Source organism: Paroedura picta, chromosome 15 (genome assembly GCF_049243985.1).
Source record: "Paroedura picta isolate Pp20150507F chromosome 15, Ppicta_v3.0, whole genome shotgun sequence".
NCBI classification, from domain to species: Eukaryota; Metazoa; Chordata; class Lepidosauria; order Squamata; family Gekkonidae; genus Paroedura; species Paroedura picta.
In genome coordinates, this window is record NC_135383.1 from 7,628,970 (window position 1) to 7,653,920 (window position 24,951).

Below are 24,951 nucleotides of genomic sequence, written 5' to 3' on the forward strand. Positions count from 1 at the left end.
GGACTGAAGTGATCAACCAACACCAGTATGTGCAACAGCCTGTTACTCCCAGCATTCCACCATTAAGTGTACATTTAGATATCAATTTCCAATTTTGATATATTTATTTGCTTCACAGAATTAAATCCAAACAAGAGCTGACCATATAAAGTAGGCTTGTTATTCCTTTTTGGTCCTTGCACCTGTTAAGCATTATGCTGTCTGCTAATTTCCTGCTCTACTGATGTGCATGGACTGGTCACTTCCATTTCAATGTATCTGAAGCAGTGGGCATATAGGTTTTTAAAAATCCAGTACAAAATAGTTTTCTTAACTACAACTGTACAGTGAATATGTTTTTAATATATATATATATATTTAAAAATCCAGTACAAAAACAGTTTCTTAACTACATCTGTACAAGTCCAATAAAAAAATATTCCAAAGACTCTTTTGGTTAGTGGTTAAGAGTGGCAGCTTCTAAAGAGCCAGTTTGGTGTAGTGGTTAGGAGTGCGGACTTGTAATCTGGCATGCCAGGTTCGATTCTGCGCTCCCCCACATGCAACCAGCTGGGTGACCTTGGGCTCGCCACGGCACTGATAAAACTGTTCTGACCGGGCAGTGATATCAGGGCTCTCTCAGCCTCACCCACCCCACAGGGTGTCTGTTGTGGGGGGAGGAATGGGAAGGCGACTGTAAGCCGCTTTGAGCCTCCTTCGGGTAGGGAAAAGCGGCATATAAGAACCAACTCTTCTTCTTCTTCTTCTTCTTCTAAACTGGCAAGCCGGGTTTGATTCCTCGCTCCTCCACATGCAGCCAGCTGGGCTCATCACACCACTGATAGTACTGTTCTCATCAAGAAGTAATATCAGGGCTCTCTCAGCTCCATCTATGTCACAGGGCGCCTGTTTGGGGAGGGGAAGGCGATTGTAAGCCACTTTGAGACTCCTAGTAGAGTAAAGCGAGGTATAAAAACCAACTCTTCTTCCGTCGTTGATTTTAAAATCTCAAAGTTAACAAGACAAGTTAACAAGACAAGCAGGACCAAACGGCTGTGGAAAACTGCCTCTTGGGACCCCTCTGCAATTCTTCTCTGTCTTCCTTCCTTTGTCACCGTAGAGAAGGTGCCTGTACGGGCTCATGGAAGATTGTAGTCCACGGACATCCTGAGAACCGCAGTTCAACCACTCCTGCCTTAGACGTTATCAGAGCCAGAGGGCTGTTCCTGTTCCTCCTTGTGGCAGCTGGTGGAATCCCCTGGAGAGGCCACATTTAGGTAACCAATCTCCAAAGGCTGGGAAGGTGAGAGTGGAGAGCTCTCTGCTGCATCCTCATGTCTGCCACCCTGAATGGCTTTCAGAAGGCTGAACGAGTCCGGCAGGCCCACTGGAGAGAAGCTGGAAGAGAAATCAGTCCCGTGATGGCCAGGCAGGTCAGCTGCATCAACTGTGTCCTTTCTACATACCCGCTTGTGAGGTGGTAGCTGAGTAGGAGCTGCTTGCTCTAGGGCAGGGGTAATCAACCTGTGGTCCTCCAGATGTTCATGGACTACAATTCCCATGAACCCCTGCCAGCGAACACTGGCAGGGGCTCATGGAAAATGTAGTCCATGGACATCTGGAGGACCACAGGTTGACTACCCCTGCTCTAGGGCACTGAAAGGGTTCATGGCTTAGGAATCAGACCATATTTGTTGCTTGTTGTGGGGATGGACAAACAAAACAGAAGAAAGGCAAAGTCATCAGGCGTTTGCAGGCTCCCTGCAACTCACACACAGAGTAACTCACACACACAGAGTACAGGTACCGTACCTTATGCTGGGAAGAGGCAGCACTTTGCTTTGTGGCTGGCTTTCAGGCAAGCCGACGCTCCTCAGTTCCTGGGAAAGAATTCAGCATACAGAGAGGAGGAAATTAAACCACGTTTTAAACTGTTAAAACTCTGGCTTTCTTAGGCTGTCAATACATAACCAGGAAACACTATACGTGAAAGAGGAGACACAAATGGGCAAGATTCTCCTTGTGTTTCTTCTTCGGTCAGGCAATTAAAGACACACAGCGGCACCAAACCATTTCCTGAGAAAAGTATGGGAAGAATAGCAAGGCACCAAGGGAGAAAGGGGGTCTGGGGTCAGTCCTTACCCCTAGCGGTGTGAGAGGAGGCATGCTGGTGGATGGTGGGAGTGGAGTCCTGCTACAGGCAAGGCTTGAGCCGGGCGTTCTTACTTCTAAGTTGTGGTTGTGAATGTTCCGCAGGGCACGCTCCAAGGCGCCCACATGACTTCTCAGCTGCAGGGTGTGCTCTTGGAGCTGCTTGTTTTCTTCATCCAAAAATCGCACTCTGAAAATACCCCCAGGAAGGACCGTCAATACCACATCTCCCCAAGAAAAAAAAGTTCTTCGATTTTGCTCCTCTTTGGACCCTGGGGAGCTAAAGGCTGCACTTAGAATACTAGGCACAGTTTGAGTTGTCCCCATGTAAAGCTGGAAAAGGGGAAGGAAAGAGCAAGCAAAACGGCCATGAGATCTGAGCACCTTTGCTACAATGAAATGCTTTTGCATTTGGAGAAAACATAAGGTAATGGAGGGGGGGGGGAATAGCGACTGAAGCAATTACACATGAAGTGCAGAAAGTGGAAAGATTTCTCCCACCTCCCTCCATCTCCCATGAAACTGGAACTCATGGGTGCCCAAAAAATGTGGTGGTCAGTAGACTCAGGGTGCCTCTGATTTACATGACACAACTGCACATTTTCATCCAATTTAGTATTATTGTAAAGGGGCAGTTACCTGTTTTGTGTTGAGGAGATGACCAGCCTGTTGCTCCGTTCTACTTCTTCCTGCTCGTGGAGCTGCTGCAAGAGCTCCCTTTTCTCCAGCAGCAAGCTCTCGTTCTCTGCGGTCACCTGTCTGGTCAGCAGCTGGTCCTGTGATCAGGGGAAACAAGGCGGAAAAGGGGGGGCTGCTGTGCCAAGGGTCTTCTGGGCATTCTGCAACACACACCCCTACTCACACTTGCCTCTAAAGCTGCCTGAGTGTTTAACCCCAAACAGCACAAAGAAAAATAAAAGAGCTTCAGCGAAATACCTGAACAGTTAGGCATTATACAAGCGGCTCTTTAAGAGAGACCTTGACCTACCAGCTAACTCTAATTTCTCACCATCCCCACCTTTTCCATCTGGCTCTTGGTCAACATCATTTCGTTTTCAAGTTCTCTGATGCGTGTGTCCCGCTGTTTCACTTCACAGATGAAGGTCTCCTTGGCTTTCCGGAGCTTGGCTTTGTGGCGGAGATGCCTCTCGTTATGTCTCCTGAGGAGGCAACCAAATCCTCACAGGTGGCTGCAGGCCAGAGCTACATAGCCACACAGTACCCCATGCCCACCATGTACCATTCAAACTGTTTTTGACTCTAAAGAAATCCAAGGTAAAAATGCATGGATTATTTTTAAAGGCCAGCCTGTGAGCATCCACACCACAGTACCCTTCCTCTTCAGGATTCAATGAGTAACTAAACTACAGAGGGTTGCTGTGACGACCACAGACATGGAGTGCTTCAAAAGAGGAATGGACGGATTAAACCTCAATGTCTGTGCTAGGATGCCACACAAGGAGAAGGTCACATCTCTGATTTGTTGGCCTTCCAAAATAACTGATTGGCTGCACGAAAGCAGATGTTGGACTATATGGACCACCGTTGGTCTATTCCCTTCACTAACCTGTGGGAAGACAGGTTCTGCATCTTTGGACAATTGTCACTCAGAGCACTACCAGGTGGGCTGAGCTTAACAAAAGCAGCTGACTTCCTTGACCCTATGGCCTTGTGCAGCAGAAATTCGCAGCAGATGCATCTCCTGTCCTTAATCCTACCTGTGCCGGAGGTTACCTGACAGAGATGTCCACCTGCTGCAGGATGTGACTGTACTCCTCGTGGAAGACTTCCTTCTCCCGCTGCAACGCCAACAGCTGCTCCGAGAGTTTCTGGCTATACTTTTGACAGTGCAGATGCTGAAAAGCAGAGTTGGTGTTTTCAGTCTTGTCAGGGTCTCTCGGAGGGGGGAGCTGTCTGGAAGCGTTAGCTATTCCCGAACGCAGCGGTCAGAATACGCAAAGGGGCAGGATGCGGTGCCAGAGGTGGCAGAATTCTGCGGCTCCATCTGGATCCCTTAGTTTGACACAGCCCGTGCTGCCGTGTGGCTCGCTGAGATCCCACATCCTCTCTCAGACCCTTCTGCAAAACATGGGAGGGTGCTGTGTGTGCGGAAACCCAACAGCAAAAAGCCCACCCTGCAGGGCCCTGAAGCCGTACCTCATTGGAGAGGGTTTTCTTCTCTTCTTCCAAGACCCGCAGCTGCGCCTCCTGCTGCTGGCACTGGACCTGCACCTTGGCAAAAGTCCTGGTGAGCTGTGTCTCTTTCTCGAGGGAGTGCCTCAGCTGCTGCTGGAGATCCTCCATCTGCTGATCCAGGAGTTTCCTGGGTCAAGGGGAGGGGGGGAGAAGAAGGATAAGAAGAAGAGCTGGATTTTATCCCCAGGTTTTCACTACCCTAAGAGCCCCAAGGTGGCTTAAAATCCATCTAGAATCATAGAGCTGGAAGGGACCTCCTGGGTCATCTAGTCCAACCCCCTGCACTATGCAGGACACTCACAATCCTATCACTCATCCGCTGTAAACTGCCACCCCCTTGATTCTTCCTCTCCCCACAGCAGCCACTCTGGAAGGTGGGTGAGGATGAGAGAGCTCTGACAGAACTGCTCTTTCAGAACAGCTCTAGCAAGACTGTGATTAGTCCAAGGTTAGCTTGCTGGCTGCATGTGGAGGAGTGGGGAATCACACCCGGCTCGCCAGGCCGCCGCTCTTAAACATTATGTCGCTCTTGCTCTGAGTCACACGAGGGGCACAGATTCCATACGGTGCTAAAAGGGAGGGGCTTAGCCATTCAGAATCTTATGGAAGTTATTCGGAGCCAGCTCTTAAAGAATACTTTCCAAACGTATTCTGCAAAGTTGCCTCCCTCGTGCCCTAGCTTTGCTGAGTGGCAGGAGAGAAGGCCTAGATCAGGGGTAGTCAAACTGCGGCCCTCCAGATGTCCATGGACTACAATTCCCAGGAGTCCCCTGCCAGCGAATGCTGGCAGGGGGCTCCTGGGAATTGTAGTCCATGGACATCTGGAGGGCAGCAGTTTGACTACCCCTGGCCTAGATCAAGAATGATGTCTGGCAATAGATGACATCACTTCCACCCCCAAGCCCAGATGAGATGGAAGCGTGCTGGGCGGTCCCAATTGTTTTGGAAAACCCCAAAGGAAACGCAGATGCGGACCCAAACATCCCAGGGGAGGCCACCCGCGGTACCTGATGCGCCGCTCCTCTTGAAACTGCCGCTGTGCCCTGGCTTCCTTTTCTCGGGCCTCCTTCAGCTCCTGCTCCAGCCGCTTCTGCCCCGTGACGTGTGTCTCAGAGAGACGTGCCTGATGGTCGGACTCCTTCAGCTTCTGTTGCAGCTCCAAAATCTGGGGGGAATTGAAGAATGCATGAAAGGTTCGATTCTGCACTCCCCCACATGCAGCCGACTGGGTGACCTTGGGCTCGCCACAGCACTGAGAAAGCTGTTCTGACCGAGCAGGAATATCAGGGCTCTCTCAGCCTCCCCTCCCTCACAGGCTCCTACCCTGTTCTCCGCCTCAGCAGCCTTGGCTTTCTCCTGCGCCAGTTTCTCTTGCAAGCTGCTCTGCTGTTTGACGGCCTGGGAATGCCTCAGCGCCTCCAGCTCCAGTTCTTTGACTTTCTGGCGACTGAGTTCCCACTGAGAGGTGAGGGAGGAGCAGCTCTTGGAGGCCTCGGAGAGTTTCAGTTGCACCTGCCTCAATTCCGCCTTGATCTAAAGAAAAGACAAGGGAGGGGATGTGTTCTTGGGCGCCATCTACACATCACAAAGCCCTCGTGTCTGTCAGGGAATGAATGAGGACTCTGTAGCACATCTGGGGAGTTCTGTGCCTCCCGGACCCAGCCCGGCTCTGGTCCATTTGCGTCCAGTGCTGGCAGGGAGAAGCCGCTTTGGTCTCTCCTCCCTGCTGATTGCACGTCTGCAGCCCACCCCATGGTGCTGCTCTTGGCCACTTTGTGGAAACCAGGCGAATTATGCTGGTCCCAGCAAGAGGCTTTCAAGACAAGAGAGAAGCAGAGGTGGTGGCCGTATTGTTTCTCGGCAGAGTCTTCTTTGGCAGGCTTCCTTCCAAGTACTGACCCTGTTTAGTTTGAGATCTGACCAGCCCGGGCTATACTGTGCCTCCTTCCCTCCTGACAGATGCCACAGACAGCCAGAAAGACAAATAAGCTCTGGAGCGAATCAAGCCTGAACTCTCCCCCAAAGCAAAAATGACCAAAGTGAGGATATCATACTTTTGGTCACGTTACAAGACGACGGGAGTCACTGGAAAAGGCAATCATTGCTAAGAAGAGTTGTGGGCAGCAGGCAAAGAGGGAGACCCAGAGGGGATGGGCTGGCTCAGTCAAGGAAGCCACGGCCCTGTTTGGAAGATCTGGGCAAGGCTGTTCATGACAAGATGTTCTGGAATTCATTGGTTCAGTGGGTCGCCGTACATCGGACGCGACTTCACCACACTTAACAGGCCCCAGGGCTATTCCCCTGGAGCTGCTAACAGCCAAACATTCATCTACATACAAGGCAAATTTAAACGAGATGCATGCTGGGCTCTCAGCGCCGAAGCTTCAAGCACAGGAAAGCCCACTTGTCGGCTGGGTTTTCCGACCTTGCGGGCAGCAGGGCGCCCACCTTGATGTTTTCTTGCTGGAGGAGGATGTTGTGCTTCTTCAGCTCCAAGTTCTTCTCCCGCTCGTACCGCAGCTCCTTCTCCGCTGAACTACACACGTTCTGAACCCGCTGAAAATCTTGCCGGAGCTGCTGGAATTCCTCTTGCTGCTGCTGCCACAGGAGTCTCTCGCCAGGCAGGCACTGTGGTGAGAAAACAGATGCCTGGTCTAATGGCTGCCTGTAATAGGGGTATGATAGTCCTGACTTCCCCTGCAGGGTTGTTTGTAAGTGTTACGGCAAGATCTTGGATCCTTCTAAGCCACTTTCTAAGAACGACTCCTTGTCCCTGGTTACCCTCACCATTACTATTTCTCCCACCCTCTAAGCTGGAATAGTAACTCTTCTGGGCAGGGGCCGTTCCTGTTTTCAGAGGGATATCTTCGACGTCTTCGTCGTCTTCTTTTTACCTGATTCGTGTCACTCTGTGTGTTCCACGTGTGATTCTGCAGCTTGAGGGGCCAGTCCTCTGCAACAGCGGCTTCATCTTTTGCCCTCAGAGCGTTCTTCAGCTGATGTCGGAGAGCGAGGGCGTCTTTCCTCAACTGGGCATTTTCTTCCCACAGGAGTTGTTTTTCTTCATCACCCCCTGTGACCTGCTTCTCAAGTTCCTCTATCTTCTTATTGCGGTCTGACAATTGGATGCTTGAGGTCAAAAGAGAGAAACAGAGAGAGAGAGAGAGAGAGAGAGAGAGAGAGAGAGAGAGAGAGAGAGAGAGATGCCATTTAAAGGGCACATACATTTCATAATTATCCCAGCCTGGGATAATTACAAACGTTACAATGGAGATAGGCGTATGCAGGCCAGGAAATTTAGTGGCTTCTGAGTCATGACCATATTAAATAAAGGCAGAGGGAAATGCACTCTCCTCTCTGCTGATGAGGCAAGCCCTGCCCACAGAATGGGGTGCCCTAGTAGTGACATAAAACAATGGCTGTGAGTGGCTTACCACAGGTGTTCCTTTTCTTCTCCTAGGCTGTGGATCTGATCTTCCAAAGTCTCCTCTTTAAAAACGAGCTCTGAGGATGTTCTTCTACTGGTTAAAAGCCCTTCGCTAGTGCCTTTTCGTTCCGTAACGAGTCTTTTTAACTCCTGGCATTCTTGGTATAGCTCTGAGACCTGAAAGGAGACATTTGGTAATATGGAGATAAACTAAGGGCACTTAGACCTACAGCTATAGCTCTTTGGAACCATGTTGCTTCAGATGAATCTCCGAAGCTAGAATTTTGTCAAGGAAAATAACTGTGCATGTTTAAACAAAGGCTTGTTCGTGAGTTTAAAAGGGGATGAGAGACTGTTTAGGGGCACTCTGCTGATCTTGCTGCTATAGGATCATACAGTTGGAAGGGTCCCTACAGGCCACCTAGTCCAACCCCCCTGCTCAATGCAGGATCAGCCTAAAGCATTCATGCCTTGGGATCGGAGATGATATCAAAGCACCTCTGGAGAGATGCTCACGCTTTCCGTGCAGGAAATACCCACTTCAATCCCGGCCTCTCCAGATCTTAGGAAGCCAGCCAACAAAAGCCCTCGGATTGGCAGCGGCAAATTGAACTGCCGCTGCCAATCCAAGCAGACAACACTGGGCAAGGGATGCCAGAAGTATGGGACGACGCAAGGCAGTTTTCGCAAGCTGTTCACAACACGATGATTCAACTGACTCCAATTCCTACCTTGCTTTCCAGCAGGGAATTCTCTTGCTGCATTTTCTCACGGGTCACGTTAAGAAAAGCCCTTTCCTCCGCTGCCTGCTGAAGCATCGGGAGTTCACTACGAAGTCGCAGAAGTTCCGACTTTGAGCAGTCCAGTTCCTGATTGAAATAGCCAAGGGCTTAATAAAAGCACTGGCTTTGCAGAAAGTCAAATTAGATTTTTTTTTCTTTTTTGGGGGGGGAGGTGAAGACAAGCTAATCTTCAAGCCCCTGAACTCAGGCCTCGGTTATGACACATTCTAACAACTTGGTTGCATGAGTTACCTTTTTCTGTGCCTTTTCCAGCACTATGAAACACTGTCCGAGATGGAGTGGGTAGAATACAGCCAAAGGTAAAATACTTTGTAAACTGCCACAGTACTCTCGATCTACCTGATAGAGAATGCTCCCTTTGCCATTTAACAAATGCCTTTCCCGTCCACTCTTCTTCCACTGGATGTATTACTTAGATCAGCCTTTCTCAAATGTTTTGCCCATGAGAAACCCCTGAAACATTCTCCAGGCTTCTACAAATCCCAGAAATAGCGTGATTGTGCGGAAAAGGGTTGAGAAGCGTAGCTGTGTACATGCCCACCTGCCCCACTTCCCACCCCCTCCAGGCTTCATGAAAACCTGGTTGAGAAAACCTGATGTCAATAGTAGGCCTCAGAGCAAAGCTTAGGTTTAGCTACAGCACCCAGTTCCTAAAGCAGTCCCAAAAACGAATCCAAGATGCTAATTTGGGGACAGCACACCTTCTTCTCATCTTTCAGCACCTCCTGCATAGTTTCAAGGTCGAGGGCCAGCTGCTTTCTCCGCTCTGTCTCCTCGGACAGTTTCCTTTCCAGCACTTGGATCTTCTCCTGTTGAATTCTCAGCATCTGTAACCAATCAGGAGCAGAACGCAGCGGTTTGCTGACAGCCAAAAGCAGAAAAGGTGCATTGAAGAACGATCACATCAGCGTAGGCCCTGGAAGGAACCTTTTGCAAGTGAGCATCACCCAAGCCCATTCTAGAACTCTCAGACTTCTACATCATTGCCGCTTCTGGGTATTCCAGGTTATGTGTGTCATCTGGTAGTTTTAGTCCCTGATGTTTGCCAGTAACTGTGGCTGGCATCTTCAGAGGTAAGACACAGCGAGATGAGAATCAATCCATGTCGCCAGATTCCCATCTTGCCTCCTCCTACCTCAGAAGATGCCAGCCAGTTGCCAGTGAAATGTCAGGGACTACCAGACCATGACCACGCAGTCTGGAATACTCATAACAGTGAGTTGACTCCAGCCGTGAAAGCCTTCGAGAATTCCTTGAACATCATTTCTCACCTCTTGGTGATCCTGCAGTCCTTTAGCTGTGTCCCCCTCTGTCTCAACCATTTGGATCTTCTGTGCTTCAGATAACTCTGCCTCTAAATGGGAGATCTACGATGACAACAACAAAATGGTTCCTGTGAGAAGTTTTCTGATCAATGAAGACTTTCGAGACAGTCCATGTGGAAGTTCTTCCACCCGAGCCCCATTAATCACCTTTCCCATTTAGTGGGAAACCAGAAATGAAATCACGTGGAGTTCAGTTAAGAGCCAGTGAGGCCAGCTGTAGTTCAGAAGCGGGGCTTGAAGGGGGTTGGTTCAGATCTGACCTGCACCATGCACTACGCACCATGCGCTCACTGCTGGCTTGTAGGTGTCACATGTACTATAGTCTTTCCTAAATTTATATCCCACGTTTCTGCCATCTCGGAACTCAATGTGGTGGCCGCTGAGGAGGAGGGGTTGTTCCAGGTGGGGAATTAAAAAGACCCCAACAAACTGTAGTTTGTGGCTGTGTGAATTGGCCAGAGGCAGCCCCTAGTCATCCTGAGACTGGGGGATGGGAGGAACAGAAACCGTGTCCATCTGACAACGTGGAAAAAACCCCACAAAAGGGTTGGAGGATCTGGTGAGCCAATCTACCTCATCCTGCAGCCCATCGGTCTCACGCTCAAAGCGCTGCTGCTCTTCTCTGCTTTGGTTCTGCATCTCCCCCAGGAGGGACTCCAGCTCCTCGTTCCGCTCGACCAAGTCCTCGTGCTCTCGCTCCAGCTTGCACAGCTTGTGCCGCAGCTGGGAGTTGTGACGCTCCGCCTCCTCGATGGTTCTGCGGCACCTGCACCAATCGGAGCCCGGCAAGTCAGCCGCAGGCGCTGGAGCGACACCCCGAGAGTCAATGGGGACCACTGTGGCATAGAATTCTGGACTTAAGACTAGAGGGCAGGGATGGGCTGAACCTTTAACTTATGGGGAAATTTCCTACTGCCCTAGAAATCCATTGGCAATTAGAAGCGAACAGAGCCAAGAAGAAGAAGAAGAAGAGTTGGTTCTTATATGCCGCTTTTCCCTACCCGAAGGAGGCTCAAAGCGGCTTACAATTGCCTTCCCTTTCCTCTCCCCACAACAGACACCCCGTGGGGTGGGTGAGGCTGAGAGAGCGCTGATATCACTGCTCGGTCAGAACAGTTTTATCAGTGCCGTGGCGAGCCCAAGGTCACCCAGCTGGTTGCATGTGGGGGAGCGCAGAATCGAACCCGGCATGCCAGATTGGAAGTCCGCACTCCTAACCACTACACCAAAAGGCCCGACAATTCTGCCTGGGCCTCAGGGGTAACTTGGCCCAGCAGAAGCTGTTACTGTCAGCTTGGTATAGTGTTTAAGAGTGGCGACTTCCAATCTGGTGAGTCGGGTTTAATTCCCTGTCCCTCCACATGCAGTCAGCTGGGTGACCTTGGGATATTCACAGCCCTGGTAATACTGCTCTGATCGAACAGTCCTGTCAGAGCTCTTTCGGCCTGACCTACTTCACAGGGTGTCCGTTGTGGGAGAGGAAAGGAAGGCGATTGGAAGTCGCTTTGAGACTCCGTCCATTAGTGACAAACGGGGTATAAAAACCAATACTTCCTCCTCCTTTTCAACAATCTCCTCCTGCCCTGTTCCAGTTTGGGGGATTATGCAGTGGACTGGCAAGTGCCCACTACTGGCCCCCGGTGAGCTGAATGGCCCTGCAGGGCTGCTCAGCTTAGCTTAACCCAGGACCATTTTCACTTCCCAGTCTGCTCCCACTAGCTGGGCCTGGTTTCAAATGTTATGAGAAATGAAGCCCCCTGGATGACTTTTGGCATTGCTAGCTCAACCCCTATCACACGGCTGGGAAACTATAATGGGCTGAGAAGACAAGACCATCTGTGCCACCCGGAGCCCCTGGGAGGCAAGGTGGGACAGCAACATAATAAATTTCAGTTTCGACTTGTTTGTCCTCGCCCGCCTCTCCATGGCAGCCGGATCCAGACAGCTGCTCCCGCTGGCACAATTAACAAAATACCGAGCGGAGTGTGATCAGCATATTGATGGCAACCGATCCCTAAATTACCATAATCTAATTCAGCGGCTTCCTAAACAACACTGATGACTGCTCCAGGCCTTGGAGTACCCCATAAAATAGGTTGCAGGGAAATGACGCGGCATCCCCAGTATTGACTCTCTGTATCCTATGGAACAAAAACCAAGACTGAAATCACCAGCCAGCCATCCCTGTAATGTCCCCACCAGTCTAGTCCTGGTAGAGTCCAGAAAAAGACCGCGCTTGGGGCAGAAAGATACAGTGAGCAACCAACCCCACAAAATAACAGTAGGTAGAAACAAAACGAATAGATGTAGTCAGTTTCAGGGCAGCTTGTGGAATTCAAGGAAGGAGGAATTGCTTGCTTAGGGTCGGTTTCATAACTGGTCGGATCCAAAAACGCCCTTCTGCTATAAGAGGAGACTTCCTCAGTTGGCAGAAGATCCCTGAAATCCTCATTCAGCAGCAAGATGTCTTTGTACCCAACACCGAGTTCAAGTTATTCACCTTTTGTGAAGGTTCTCCTCCTTCTCAGGTGTTCCTTCATCATCTGAGGTGGCTTCCCGCAACTCACTGGCCTCTTCGGCCTTCATCGCTTCCTTTTGGGCCTGAGACTAAAGGGGAAAAGTCTTCAGAAGGCGACACAGGGGAAGACCTAGGAGAGATCCTTGAAATAATCCACTACTGAACTAGGAATTTTAGCTTGGGGAGCCAGATGGTACTGCTCCTGGACTGTCGCTAGCTCCTCTGACACCTCGCGACCCCTTCCCGTTGAAATGGGAGTGGACTTTTCTCATTGGACAGCTATAAATACTTCCAAGGTAGCTCTTCCACTTTGCCTGAGAAAACCATCATGGCAGCACGCTGCTCCTGCATTCCCCCAGAGTGCTGGATTGAGTGATCTGCGGACACAAGGTTAATGAATCCCCCCCTACATTTCCTTTGACCTCCTTTCTGACCTTGAGAAAGCTTATTTCCAGGGTTGTGGCACCTGGGTAGACTAAGAGCCATGCAGTGCAGGAGGGAATAGGGTGGGGAAGAGAAGAGAAGGGGCAAAGTTCTGCAAATGTTCTTGCCTCATCACCATTACATTTAAATCAAGTTTAAGTTTGACCGGGGGGGGAGGGAGGGGTTAGAAATCACCTGCAACAAGGAGCCTTCAAAGTCTTCGGAATCATTCATCTGAGTACACTCAGGCTCCCAAGGCTCTGGAACCTCCTCCTTGAGCTTGTCATCAATCTTAAATACAGAAAAAAAACAGTTTTGTTGGGGGGAAAAAACGCTGCAAATGAGAACGAACAAACAAACCGACCCCAAACTAATTATTAATCTTCTGTCCATTCCAAACAATGACAGAGCTTTCCAAGAATGAAAAGAATTTGCAAGGCATCTTGTCCACTATTCTGCTACCTGCTCATTCACAAACTGCCCACATCCAGAACGTACTCCCGAAACCTCAGTAATCCAGTGCCGGCATCACAATAAAATCCAGACTGCTTCTGCAGGTTCCCACATCCTTTCTCTCTTGGTGCCCTACTGTTTTGCACATAGATTATTTCACTTTTTGGAATTAACATATGCAAAACTGAGCAGTGGGTTAATGCTAAACAGGGAGGTAGGGGGGAGAGTGTGAGAGCCCTCTGACCTCTTAATGCAGGTAAAAGATGGGCAGTGCTACACCTGCGCCACATTACCCATCACAAGATGCCCCTTTGCTTCATTCATTCTTGATACTGAATTACAAGGAAGTACTTTCACGTGGCAGCCTGACCTCTGCTGGTTTTTATCACCGTGAATTTGCTCCCCCTACTTTAGCTTAGGCTTACCTGGCCCAACATAGTTTTTCTCTCAGAATCGAGAAACCGGACTCTGTTGCGTAGAGCCAGGATCTCTTTTTCCAGCCGGAGATTGTGCTCCTTGGCCTTCTGCAGTTCCGAGGCTTCTAGGGACAAATGAGAATGACAAACTCAATTCCGGAAACATATCAAATGCCCAGTCTGATTTTTAAAAAGAAAACCTTTATATCAAGCACTTTCAGCACCAGTCTTAAAAATGGGACATTGCAAACCCATTTGGGATTTACGTGCAAAGAGATGCCGATTCACGGACAGGCTCCTCAAAGAACGTTACTTGCAGATCTCTATACGTGTCTCACGGGTTCGGGCACTCAAGGGTCAGCTGGACAGAGAAATCCGCCGACATCTTTATCAATCTGGAGGAACAAGCTTCATCTAGAAATTGCTGTGGATGCACCCCCTGCTGCAAATCTGTCTGAAAAACCGATCGACCCAAAGCAGCACAGGAGAGTTCGGAATCGCACCATGTGGGGAAGCTACTGTTCTGGAGTCTACACTAACTTAATGCTCCAGGATGACCTTTCCACATGATTTGTATTAGCAAATGGGAGCTTTCAGGGAGAAAGTTGCTGACAATCAAGTCTACAGGACACTCACAGAATGGTTGATCTGATTGCCCTGCTACCTACACTCTGACCAGACTCGTTCCTTGCTGGTTCCCCCTCTGACTCTTTCCTGTGAGAATTCTGAGACATCATACGCGTGAATATAATTAGTACGAATGCTTTACCATGGTATACTACGAAACAGCTACATTTATTGAGATTCTGGGGAGGACTTCCTTTTAAGGGCTCTCTGAAGGAAGCCATAGGAATGAAATCCATTCAAGAAACTGTGCTGCAAAGACCAAAGAATACAGCTCTAAGATACGGCAATAAATGCTGAATCACAAGCACAACTCACCCAGCGTGCCCTGCTCTTTCCTCTGCATGTCCAGCTTGTCCGTCAGCTTCTGGATCTCTTTGTGAGACATCTGCAGGCGGTGGGTAGCTTCGTCCAGGCCCTGCTCTGCCTGCTCTCGCAGGGCTTTCTCTCTTGCCAGTTCTTCAGCATGAGACTAAAACAGAAACCGCACTCTTGTGATGGACACGAATGCGGCTGGGGCACTAGGCACATCAATGCAGCCAGCTCGTGATGCATCTCTGTGCGCAAGGATGTGTACCGTAAGAAGCTGCCTTATACTGCATCAGAATCTCGGCCCTTCAAAGTCAGTATTTTCCACTCAGACTGGCAACGGCTCTCTATTATCCCTGGCAGAGGTCTTTCATATCACCTACTGACTGATCCTTTTTTCTAACGGGAGAGGCAAGGATTAACCTGAGACCTTCTGCATGCCAAGCACATGCGCTACAACCAAGCCACAGCCCCTTCCCATGTACCTATTCGCTTCTTCCACAAAACACCTTTCCCTCACAGTCAAGAACCGATCCTTACTCCACTTCGTCTCACTGATGCTGAAGAGACTTGAGAAGATCCCAGGAAGACCCCTGCTCTATCCCCCTCTGCCACCTTTCATGCTGAAGTTTCACCTTCCAAAGCTGCTCTACGCATGAAACTGAAAAGGGTGGAGTGTTTACTGTGTTCACGGTCTCCTTGGTACGATGCATGGCTTCGCACTGCTGCTGAAGCTCCTCTTCTAGTGTCTGATGGATGTGATCCAATTCGTTCTTCCGCACAAAAAAAGAGTGATTACAAATCAAAGAATCTGCATTTGATGTTGCATATTTAAAGTGAAGCCAGATGTAACATTTAAAAAAAAACCCCTTCTGCTACTGCTCTGTAAACAAATACAAGATTGTCTGCCCTCAAGCAAGCTCGGGGGGGAGGGGGTATTCTGAAAACTGCATTAGGAAAACCAAGCTAGGGTTGGTTGGTACAGAGCGGTCAGGAGATAAACAGCATGCCATCTGCCCCAAATCCCTGGAGAGAATAGACAACTGGGAGAGTCGATTCTGTGTATCACTTGCAAGGTGTGTACAAGGCAAGTTACGGAGCCAGGGTCACAGCCCGGATGAGAAGCCTGTCGCAACAGCCATTAAGGGTGTTACGCCGGTCTCCCCCTGAATGTCAGCTTGGGAGGTGTTTGAGTGAACTGTTCTGAACCACATCATTCTCCCCTGTTTCTCCCCACCCTCCGGCCATCAAACTTTCCTTGGTATTAGCTCTTAACTGGGGATCGTTCACATGCTACTTTGTTACCACCACTTGTTTGCCCCTGAATGTAATTTGAATCTGGGTGTTTTCCCACAGCACGGGAGAGGGTGTCACTGTGGAAATGCACCCTGCAGGGAGGAAGTTTTTGCACCTGATCTTCATCTCAACGTTTCTGATACAAGAAGAGCGAGGGGAGTGAAAATGGAACCGCAAAGCTAGTTAAATTTGAACTATCTGCAGACGGACTCTTTTCGTAGTCCTTTAGACAGCTATGGCTGCAACGATATAGAAGTTATAGTTTCCAGGTGACCCGTTTTTGGCCACAGGTCTCAGTTCTCCTCTTTAGAATTGGTCACCATCTTCCACACAGGCAAATGCTTGGAGTGGCCATTTTAACAGCACGCTGACATTAACATTCTGAACAAGCCCAAGAAAGGGGTCTGTATGATGCCCCTGCAGGAAGCAGGAATAACAACCAGCGAATTAAATATTCCTTGAACGAGAGGGAAAGCAAACCCTAGCAGCCAAGTCTATAAGCCAGCATGGCGTACCTGAAACTGTGCAGTACAAAGGCTTTCCAAGCAGCTGGGAGGTCCAAGTTTTTGCGCCATTCCCTCCAATTTCTCCAGCAAAGTGCTCCTTTCAACCAGCAAATATGCAATCTGTTCACTGGGACCGCTGTGGGCTATATCCAGCAAGCCTTCCTGCTCCAGCATTTCTTCCACTTCTTTCTGCTGGGATTCTGAAAGAGCAAACACAGGTGTCCAACAGTAGAACAAAATGAATGGGGAACTTGCTGACGGAGAAAGACCTGGAGCCATGGGGGCACACCTGCATGCTTCCACTCAAAAAGCTGTAGCTTAAAGTTTAGAGCATGCACTCAATGAAAACGCTCAAATAGTAAAACAAAATATGTGTTTCTCTGTTGTTTATTTATCTCAGTGTAAACATGTTTGCGTCTTCACCAGAATGCTCTCCAGATAACAAGTCGCGTTCAAATAACTTTGATCAGTGGTGAAGACACCGAAGGAAATCAAAAATCCCCTTGATTTATGCTTCGGAAAGTTGTCTATTAGCTAATCCACAATAATAACAACGGCTACGTCTTCAAAAGCTCTTTTTCCATAAATAACTTCTCAGGGGGAACCTGCTTTCAAATTGGCTATGAGCCTAGAATGAAACATCTGGTCCTTGTTGATTTCTTCACCACCCATGGACGTTTTTTGAAACTGACTGGTTATCCAGATAGCAAAACTCAAATGTGGAAAATAAACAACAGAGAAATACAGAGGAGAATTCATATTTTGTTTTACTATTTAAGTGTTTACAACGGGTGAACTTCGTTTCACCTCTGCTTTGGATTGTGTTTGGCTCACTACAGCTACATGTCAATTGTCCCGTTCCGATTCAGAAATCCAAGTGCCTATGTGCCAAAGCCTGTGATTTTTTTTTAGAAGTCCCAAATTATTAAACATTTTAAAATTAATCAATCTACAGCAGGCTTTCTCAACCAGGATTTCCCAAATGGGTGGAGTTAATTAATTTTGGTATAGATTTTTAAAACCTGTTAAACATTTATTGGGTGCTATGACCATACATGGTCATGTCAAACCAACCAACCTTTCCCAAAATGGCCAATGATGGGCCTGGAGGGGGTGGGGAGGGGCCCTAGGAAAGCATATATACAGCTCTGCTTCCCAATTGTATTCTGCACGATTGCAACACTTCTGGGGTTTCTTGAAGCCTGATGAATGTTTCAGGGGTTTCTCAATGGTCAAAAAGTTGAGAAAGGCTAACTAGAGCAAACAATCTCACTGTAAGTGACCCTCATCTCTAATCGTGGGCATGCCTAGAAAAATGGTCAAACACTTTCTGGAAGCCAAGGCTGTTTTGCACATGTAGTTTGTAAGTTAGCTTCTTTCCTACCTTTTCAGGCCAGCTGCCAAATCCCTTGAACTGCAAACAGAAACGTTCATTCTGGGTGTCACGTGTAGTTTCAGAATTTTTTTAACAAAAATTAGTATTATTTCCAGCCTCGAGCAACTGGCACAGCATGGCCGACCACCACCCAGATCTGCCCCCTATTACAGAAAGTAATCTCTGGCTTCATGCAAAAGCAATCGTCTTTCTGGTGACCGGCATTCACAAAACCTTTCTAGCCTGACCAGATGGTGGGAAAGCAACGAAACAAGCAAGCTGGAGAGAACAAAGACAGCCTTTCCTAATGAGCTGCATTTCAGCAAAATGCAAGAGTAGAGGCAGCCTGGCTGCTGGAACGAGGCAGAGCCGCCCCTGTCCCCAAGCCCCAGTTCCATGTGCTCACGGCTGGAGAAAATCCAGGTCAATGCAAATCAATGTCACATTTTTGCTCGCCTGCCAGTTCCATCTGCTCGGCGAATGGAAAAAACCCTTAAGGTTTCCGTGCTGTCCCTGTGCTTGGGTTTTAAACGGCCGCTTATGGAAGGAAAGCAGAAAAGGGTCGAGGACAAGCGGCGGGGATGGAAAAGAGGAGTCACCAGCCGAGAGGGCAGAAACAGCCATGCCGAGCAGACGGTAGCGATCCTCTCTTCTTCCAGCCCAAAAATCTGGTTTTTTTTCACCACTAATTTAAGTGGCAATAGGAAGATTGTGTGGGCATGCACGTGCATGTGTCCATGCAGTTGGAACAGGGCTGCCCAATGCAATTCCTGAAGAATGAAATGCAATGGAACAAAATGGCATTTCTTGAAAAGCCTTCCTGTTACTTGCTTTAATGGGCTGGTTCCCTGAGACTACGTAAGGCAGGGTTCTTGGAGACCACGGCCAGCACTGATACTTCCTCTAGAGCGCACAAAAAATTCCAGAAAGTAGACAAGGCCATAGTCGGGCAAAGCTTGCTGCTGGCTACCCTCATTCAACTCTGTGGGTTTTCCACAGCTGCAATAGCAGACACAGCTACTGCAGGATCAGGAGAACTCATAGGTGCCCAGGCTTTCCTTAGTGAGATGTGGAATTGGACAGAGACAGTCTCATACAGTCACTGTTCAAACTGCAGCATGTCACAGAATCATAGAGTTGGAAGAGATCTCCAGGGTTATCTAGTCCATCCCCCTGCACAATACGGGAGGCTCACAACTACATGCCTACCTACAGTGATCCCAATTCCACGTCCAGATTATGCCCCCCCCTCCAACCCTCCCCCCCCCAAATCCCTGGCTAATCTGGCTTGGAGGAAATTAATCTCCCGACCCCAAAGTGGCAACTGGCATTTCTTTGGGCATGCAAGAAAGGGCCACAAGAGCTAAGTATGGACACAGTCCCTTCTGCCCACCCACTCACAATCTGCCTAAATTCATGGATCGGAGAGCAAGGTTAGCTTTCTAACACCAAATGCTTCAACGGCGCATTATCAGCAAACAAGTTGCAGCGTATTAATTGTGGACAAAATTGGTCACAAAACATTCTTGGGAAAATTGTGGGGAGTTTTTTCCACAGGCCTTCACATCTCTAGCTACTGCAATAATCTGTTCCATTGCCAGTTGAGTTTTCTGAGATTTTCATAGAATCATAGAACCATAGAGTTGGAAGGGGCCATGCAGGCCATCTCGTCCAACCCCCTGCTCTACGCAGGATCAGCCCTAAGCATCCTAAAGCATCCTAAATAATTTTATTATGTGTTTGTTTCACAGTTGGCATACAAGAAGCTTTTTGGGATGAGCAGGATAACTTCAGCTGGCAAGACTCACCTGAGTCCCCGAGAGGCAGAAAGATCGTGTAAGTTTGGGTAGAGTTGTTGAAATCCCCAGTGTGGAAAGCCCAAAGGAAGAGATATTTCATTGGGTTCCAGCAAAGTAAATTAATGTAATGCTGTTTAGAATATGGCGGATAAGCCTGAGGGAAGCATTCAGCAAACCAAGACTTGAACTCAATGGGCTAACATGACTGGCACAGAGAAAAGTTAATGCTTTCTCTGGTTACTACTGCCTTCACTAGCTCAGAGAAAGCAGCGCTAGCTTCACGCCTCAAGGACTCTGGCTCTGATGTGCTTAGCTGAGAGAGGGGGGGGCAGTCAGAGATTACCATGCTCCAGTTGTAGTTGCATAAATTCCATTCTAAGCTGCTTGTTTTCTTTCTCATATTCAGTAGCAAGGGCATCTCGTGCCTCTGTCAAGTAACGGACGTGACCCACGTAGTTTTCCACCTGAAAGAGGAGCAACAATCTAAGATGGACATTCCCAAACAAGAAATCAGTTCCAAAGGGTCAGTCATACTAATTTGCTGCACTTCCTTAAGGACTCACCAGGGCAAAAACTTTAGAAAGCTAAAATCCACTCTGACAGGTGCATTAAATGGGCAGATGCTAGGGTTGCCAGCTCCAGGTTGGGAAATACCTGTACATTTTGGGATGGAGCCTGAGGAATCCAGGAACACCTTCAAGACATTTGTGGCAGGGTAGGAGCTTTTGTGAGTCGCTGCTCATTTCTTCCTACCTTGCCACAAATGTTGTGAGTCCTGAAGATGGTACTGGACTCTTGCTCTTTTCACCAGGTCATGTTTGATCCTTGGGGTGACACCCTCTAGCGTTTTCATGGCAGACTCAATACGGGGTGGTTTGCCAGTGCCTTCCCCAGTCATCTACTGCTACAGACAAACACATCTTGAGCGCTTTACAACTTTCCGTGTTTCAAAATGATCAGCAGAGGGAGCTGTGGCTTTGTACAACTCGGCTGTAAAATTACGCTCCCACTGTCTTCAAATGGTGGGAAAGGAGTTTGTCACATAATTGGTCAGGGAGGGACACTCTTCTCCAAGGGCGATCGAGCTCATTTCCTGTGATCTCCATGTTTCCAGAAAGCAACATCATCAGCAATCCAGATCCTCCCAGGATCAAGCCTAGCCTAAAGCACATGAGCGCTGCACATACACCCAAAGCGGTGATCTTATCCATCTCCAAGGATCTTTCCCTGACTGCCTGGAAATCTCTTGCGCATCCACCAGAGGCAGACCTGAGCATAAGCAACAGGAGCCTCAGCACATTTGCCAAGCCTCTTGCAACTTGCTAGCCCCTGCACATGAACCGAGAGCCTTGTTCTACAGCACAACACCTCCTTGGAGATCTGAACATCCCTCACAGCAGACAGGCTGTCTTTCACAAAAATTTCACCACCATTACCAATATTCTGCGTAAGGGACCGCTAAGGAGCTTCCTACTGGGAAGGGGCCGTGACTCCATGGCACAACATCTCCTTGGTATGCAGAATTTCTCAGGTTCCATCTCCGGCACCGACCAGGTAAAGCAGGTGATGTGAAAGACCTCTACCTGAGGCCCTGGGAAGCCATTGACAGTCTGAGCAGACTAATGGTTGTGATGGTGTGAGTCAGTATAAGGCAGCTTCAAGGGACAAGACCTAGGATTTCCCTGGGACATGGTTTGAAAGCCGTTGGAACTAAAGCAATCGCCGACAAGTTTAATGAGTTCCAGTGGGCACCCCTCCCTCCCACCCCATCCCCTGCAACCAGCTTCCCATTCTTGAGATGCGTTCCAGAGAAACACACCTAATTCTTTTCCTTTAAAATATAATTCTAGACGACTGGGTGCAAGACCCAACAAAGACTATTCTCCTGTAGTGGGGTGCACAAGGCGACACCCTTCCGGGAAGCCTATCTGGGTTCTGTGAGTTTCCATGACCGAAAAGCCAACTGACATAGATCCGGGCATACATATTGTGCTTCCTTTGTTTGTTGCAGGATGAGGCCAGTTTCCTTGGCTGTCTCTGTTCCCCACAGCAGGGCAGGCTGTCAGAAAGAGGTCCTTCAAAAAGACTGACGTGGGAAGCTTCTGTTCAACATGGGAAGAAGGCCTTGGGTTCCCATGCCACAGGGCACGGTTCTGGCTCGCTCCAGCGTACTTCTAACAGCCGATAAAGAAAATGGATAATTGGCGTCAGAAAGAAGAAAGCCCCCTGTGCCAATCTATCCTGTTGTCCTTATTTCTCACTTTGAAGCTCAAACAGCACACAGCCACTGCCCTCACAGGATATGGTCCCTGCGCAAATCCCATGCCTTTTGTCAGGACTGGCACAGGAAAGTTCCCTGTGGATCGTGTCTTGTGTGTTCTTCACTGAAAGCATTCCAAACATCTATGGTAACTAGAAGGGAATTCTAGCACAAAACCAGGAAACTGAGACGTAAGGGGAAGGGGACTGGCTTGTCTTTACTCAAAGAAAAGCAGGAAATAAAATGGAACAAAAAGATACGGCCGTATCTTTGGACATCTCTGCAATGTACTAAAGGGAAAAGAAGTCGTAGTCTGAATCAGGGCTTATTTGCACACATTCGCACTGCAGAGTCAGTCGCCTCTTAAGAAACCTTATGATTTCTCAAGTCGTTTGATCCAGTTGTTTGATCTGCAGGATGAAAATGTATATTTCAAAGACTTCCCAGCCCCATGAGATGATTCACGGTTAGATGGAGAAAAAGACAACGCTTTTACAATAACATGCTCGTACTACAGCCAAAACGCTCAGCCCTTGCAATATTTTAAAGGGTACTTTAAGCAAACACAACGCATGAACAAATCCTGTCTTATAAAGGGCATGCTCAGCATTTTGCTGCACCAAGTTAGAGCAGCGCTAAAGCAAGACTCACACCAAATTTGACCACACGTACTGCAAAAGCCTGTCCACAGGCTCACGAAGCACCTGCCACCTACTGCAAGTTTAAAAGAACAAGTCCTGGGTAATTTGTCACTGTCACTGAGCCATAGCTCAGTGGTAGAGTATCTGTTTGGCACACAGAAGGCCCCAGGTTCAATCCCCAGGATGTCCAGTTAAAAAAAGGGCCAGTGCCCCTGTTGATAGGTACTGGAAAGCCCAGCTGTATTACATTTGCACAGAATACCAGCAATGCTTCCATGTGTAAGCCTGGACTTACGCATGCAAAGCACTGTGTCACCCTCGCTCAGCTGATGCTCTAACTGCAGTTGGGAAACCCGGGCCCTGTTATCTGCACCACACTTGCATCAGATAAGACCAAAGACTATACCACAGCAGCCCTGAGGCTCAGTTTCCAAATTAGAATAATGCAGACCCAGCTCACCCACTAACTGTGGCTTAGCATCCACCACACCTCCCAGATGGCATGCCACTTAGTCTAATGACATGTACTTAAATTATAGCAATGGTACTTTCAGGAAAGCCACTGACCACATCTGGGGCTGTTATTCTGAAAGCGTTTACTCTAAAGTGCTTTAGCCTTCCACAGCTGCTGTCCTAAGGACATGTTCTTCACTGGAAGCCTCACTGACCCCAGGAAATGTTGAAGGCAGCAGGAAAAGAAGAAGAACCAACGTGAGACTTGGTCAAGGAAGCTGCATTCCACACACTGCAAGACCTGAGCAAGACTTTTAACAAGAAGACTTTTTGGAGGTCATTGATGGGGTTGCCATAAATCAAAACTGACTGGACAGACATACACACAAACCTCACTGAATAACAATGAGTTTGAGAAGGCATGCCCAGAATTGCTCACGTTGGAACTATTCTACAGTCCAGGGCAATTGCATGAACCATCCTGACCCTATAATGGGAAATTAAACATTCTATTCTATGGTCAGCTAGACACCTTGCAGAATTTCCCAGGTGGAACTTGATGGTAATGGCTAGCCCAATCTTAAATTTGCCAACCGTGCCTCATCACACCCACCTCTCTCATCTCTTCCACTTGCTGCTGCTTGAGTTGTTCTAACTCACTGGTGGCCGAGTGCAGCTTCTCTCGGCTGTGCAGGAACAGGCCCCAAACATAACAAAGCTTTTCCTCTGGCGAGGCTTTTGGGTCGAGCCCTTCGTCCTCAAGCTTCTGCCTCAGCTCTTCCTCATAGGTTTGTTCCTGTGGAAAGTAATATGAAAATGGTGTCTCAAACGTAGGCCATCATGGGGACTAGAAGCATCTGACAGAAATGCTGATTTTACAAACTCAGTTTGTGTGGGTGGGTGGGTGGGCAGGAAGGGGTGTGTCAGTGTTTGTCGCTTGTGGCCCTTCCTTGCATACTCGGGGAATTGCTGATTGCCGATTGTGGGATGGAAGGTGAATTTCCTCCAGGCCAGGCTGGATTCTGGAGATTTTTGGTGCAGGGCATCACTTGGGCATGGAATTGGGGTCACTGTGGGTGGGCAGGTAGTTGTGAATTCCTGCACTGTGCAGGGGGTTGGACTAGATGACCCTGGATGTCCCTACCAACTCTATGAGCCTATGCTTCTTCAAAAACAATGCTTGCTTTCCCTTGTAGTCTATATGCATCGTATACTGCCCAAAGCTCCCCTAGTCTGCCGTAGTATTTTATTTTTTAAAAAAGAGGAGGCCTGCTGAGGAGGCTGTGTCCCCAGAGCCTGGATCTGGCAACCTGGACGAGAAGGACCCCCCCCCCCCCGCTCGTCTCATCCAGGAAAGGGGAGGGGGGGGAATGTCTCCTCCCCTCGAAAGTGTCCCCCCCCTCCAGCAAGGGAGACCCCCTCCCCTCGGCCCGTCTCCCCCCCACCACGGACTCACCGGCTGGGCCGCCTCCATACGGGCTCGGTGGCACGCGTGGGGAGGCTCATTCCTCGGGACCGAAGCCAGGCCGCGGAAACCATGGCAACGAGGCCTACCCTGTCGCCCGAGCCAGGCGTCGCGCCGAGCGGCCCGCAGGGAGCTATGGCAACGGAGCCGTGGCCACGCCCCCTCGGGGTGTTCTGTTTTCCCTCTCGCTCGACCCCTCCCCCAAACTGGCTTGATATATTATTATCGTTAAGAAATTGATAAGAAAGAAGACGCACGCACACACGCCCTTCAGGAAATCCAAGCAGGGTTCACTCAAAAGTTAGGCCCAAGCTACTCTGGAGTAAAACGGAACGCGAGGCCAGCACCATCAAGACTGGCCAAGGGAATGTTATTTATCATACTTATCATTTTAAAACTGGGGCTCCTGTTTTTGCACTGTCATTTGTACAGCACAAAGTAGTTCACAAAGGTTCACCCTGGGATGAAACCTGGTTCAATCTTTTTCAGGTCCCACAAGGCTCTGCATTACTTTGGGGATGTTTACTGAGGA

The 24,951-nt window shown here is 48.9% G+C and overlaps 1 protein-coding gene across 6 annotated transcripts; it reads right to left on the reverse strand.

The window, feature by feature from the left end:
• Positions 1-85: 85 nt before the first annotated feature.
• CCDC30 (coiled-coil domain containing 30) lies at positions 86-24,586 on the reverse strand. Of its 6 annotated transcripts, none has more exons than XM_077312113.1 (25): positions 24,411-24,579; positions 23,568-23,750; positions 19,944-20,064; positions 16,436-16,626; positions 15,308-15,397; positions 14,634-14,787; positions 13,701-13,813; positions 13,018-13,113; positions 12,382-12,488; positions 10,455-10,647; positions 9,828-9,923; positions 9,258-9,383; positions 8,485-8,622; positions 7,761-7,930; positions 7,221-7,455; positions 6,775-6,954; positions 5,650-5,859; positions 5,334-5,491; positions 4,288-4,453; positions 3,865-3,986; positions 3,149-3,290; positions 2,770-2,906; positions 2,122-2,320; positions 1,792-1,859; positions 86-1,377 (listed from the first exon to the last, which is right to left on the reverse strand). In XM_077312113.1, the coding sequence occupies exons 1-25, from the start codon at positions 24,426-24,428 to the stop codon at positions 1,176-1,178; spliced, it is 3,615 nt and encodes a 1,204-aa protein (XP_077168228.1). In that variant the 5' UTR covers positions 24,429-24,579; the 3' UTR covers positions 86-1,175. The 6 variants fall into 6 exon arrangements, with proteins under 6 accessions (XP_077168228.1, XP_077168227.1, XP_077168229.1 ...); XM_077312112.1 differs by having other exon boundaries at positions 13,701-13,816; positions 24,411-24,578; XM_077312114.1 differs by lacking the exon at positions 15,308-15,397 and having other exon boundaries at positions 13,701-13,816; positions 24,411-24,577.
• Between the last annotated feature and the right edge of the window lie 365 nt (positions 24,587-24,951).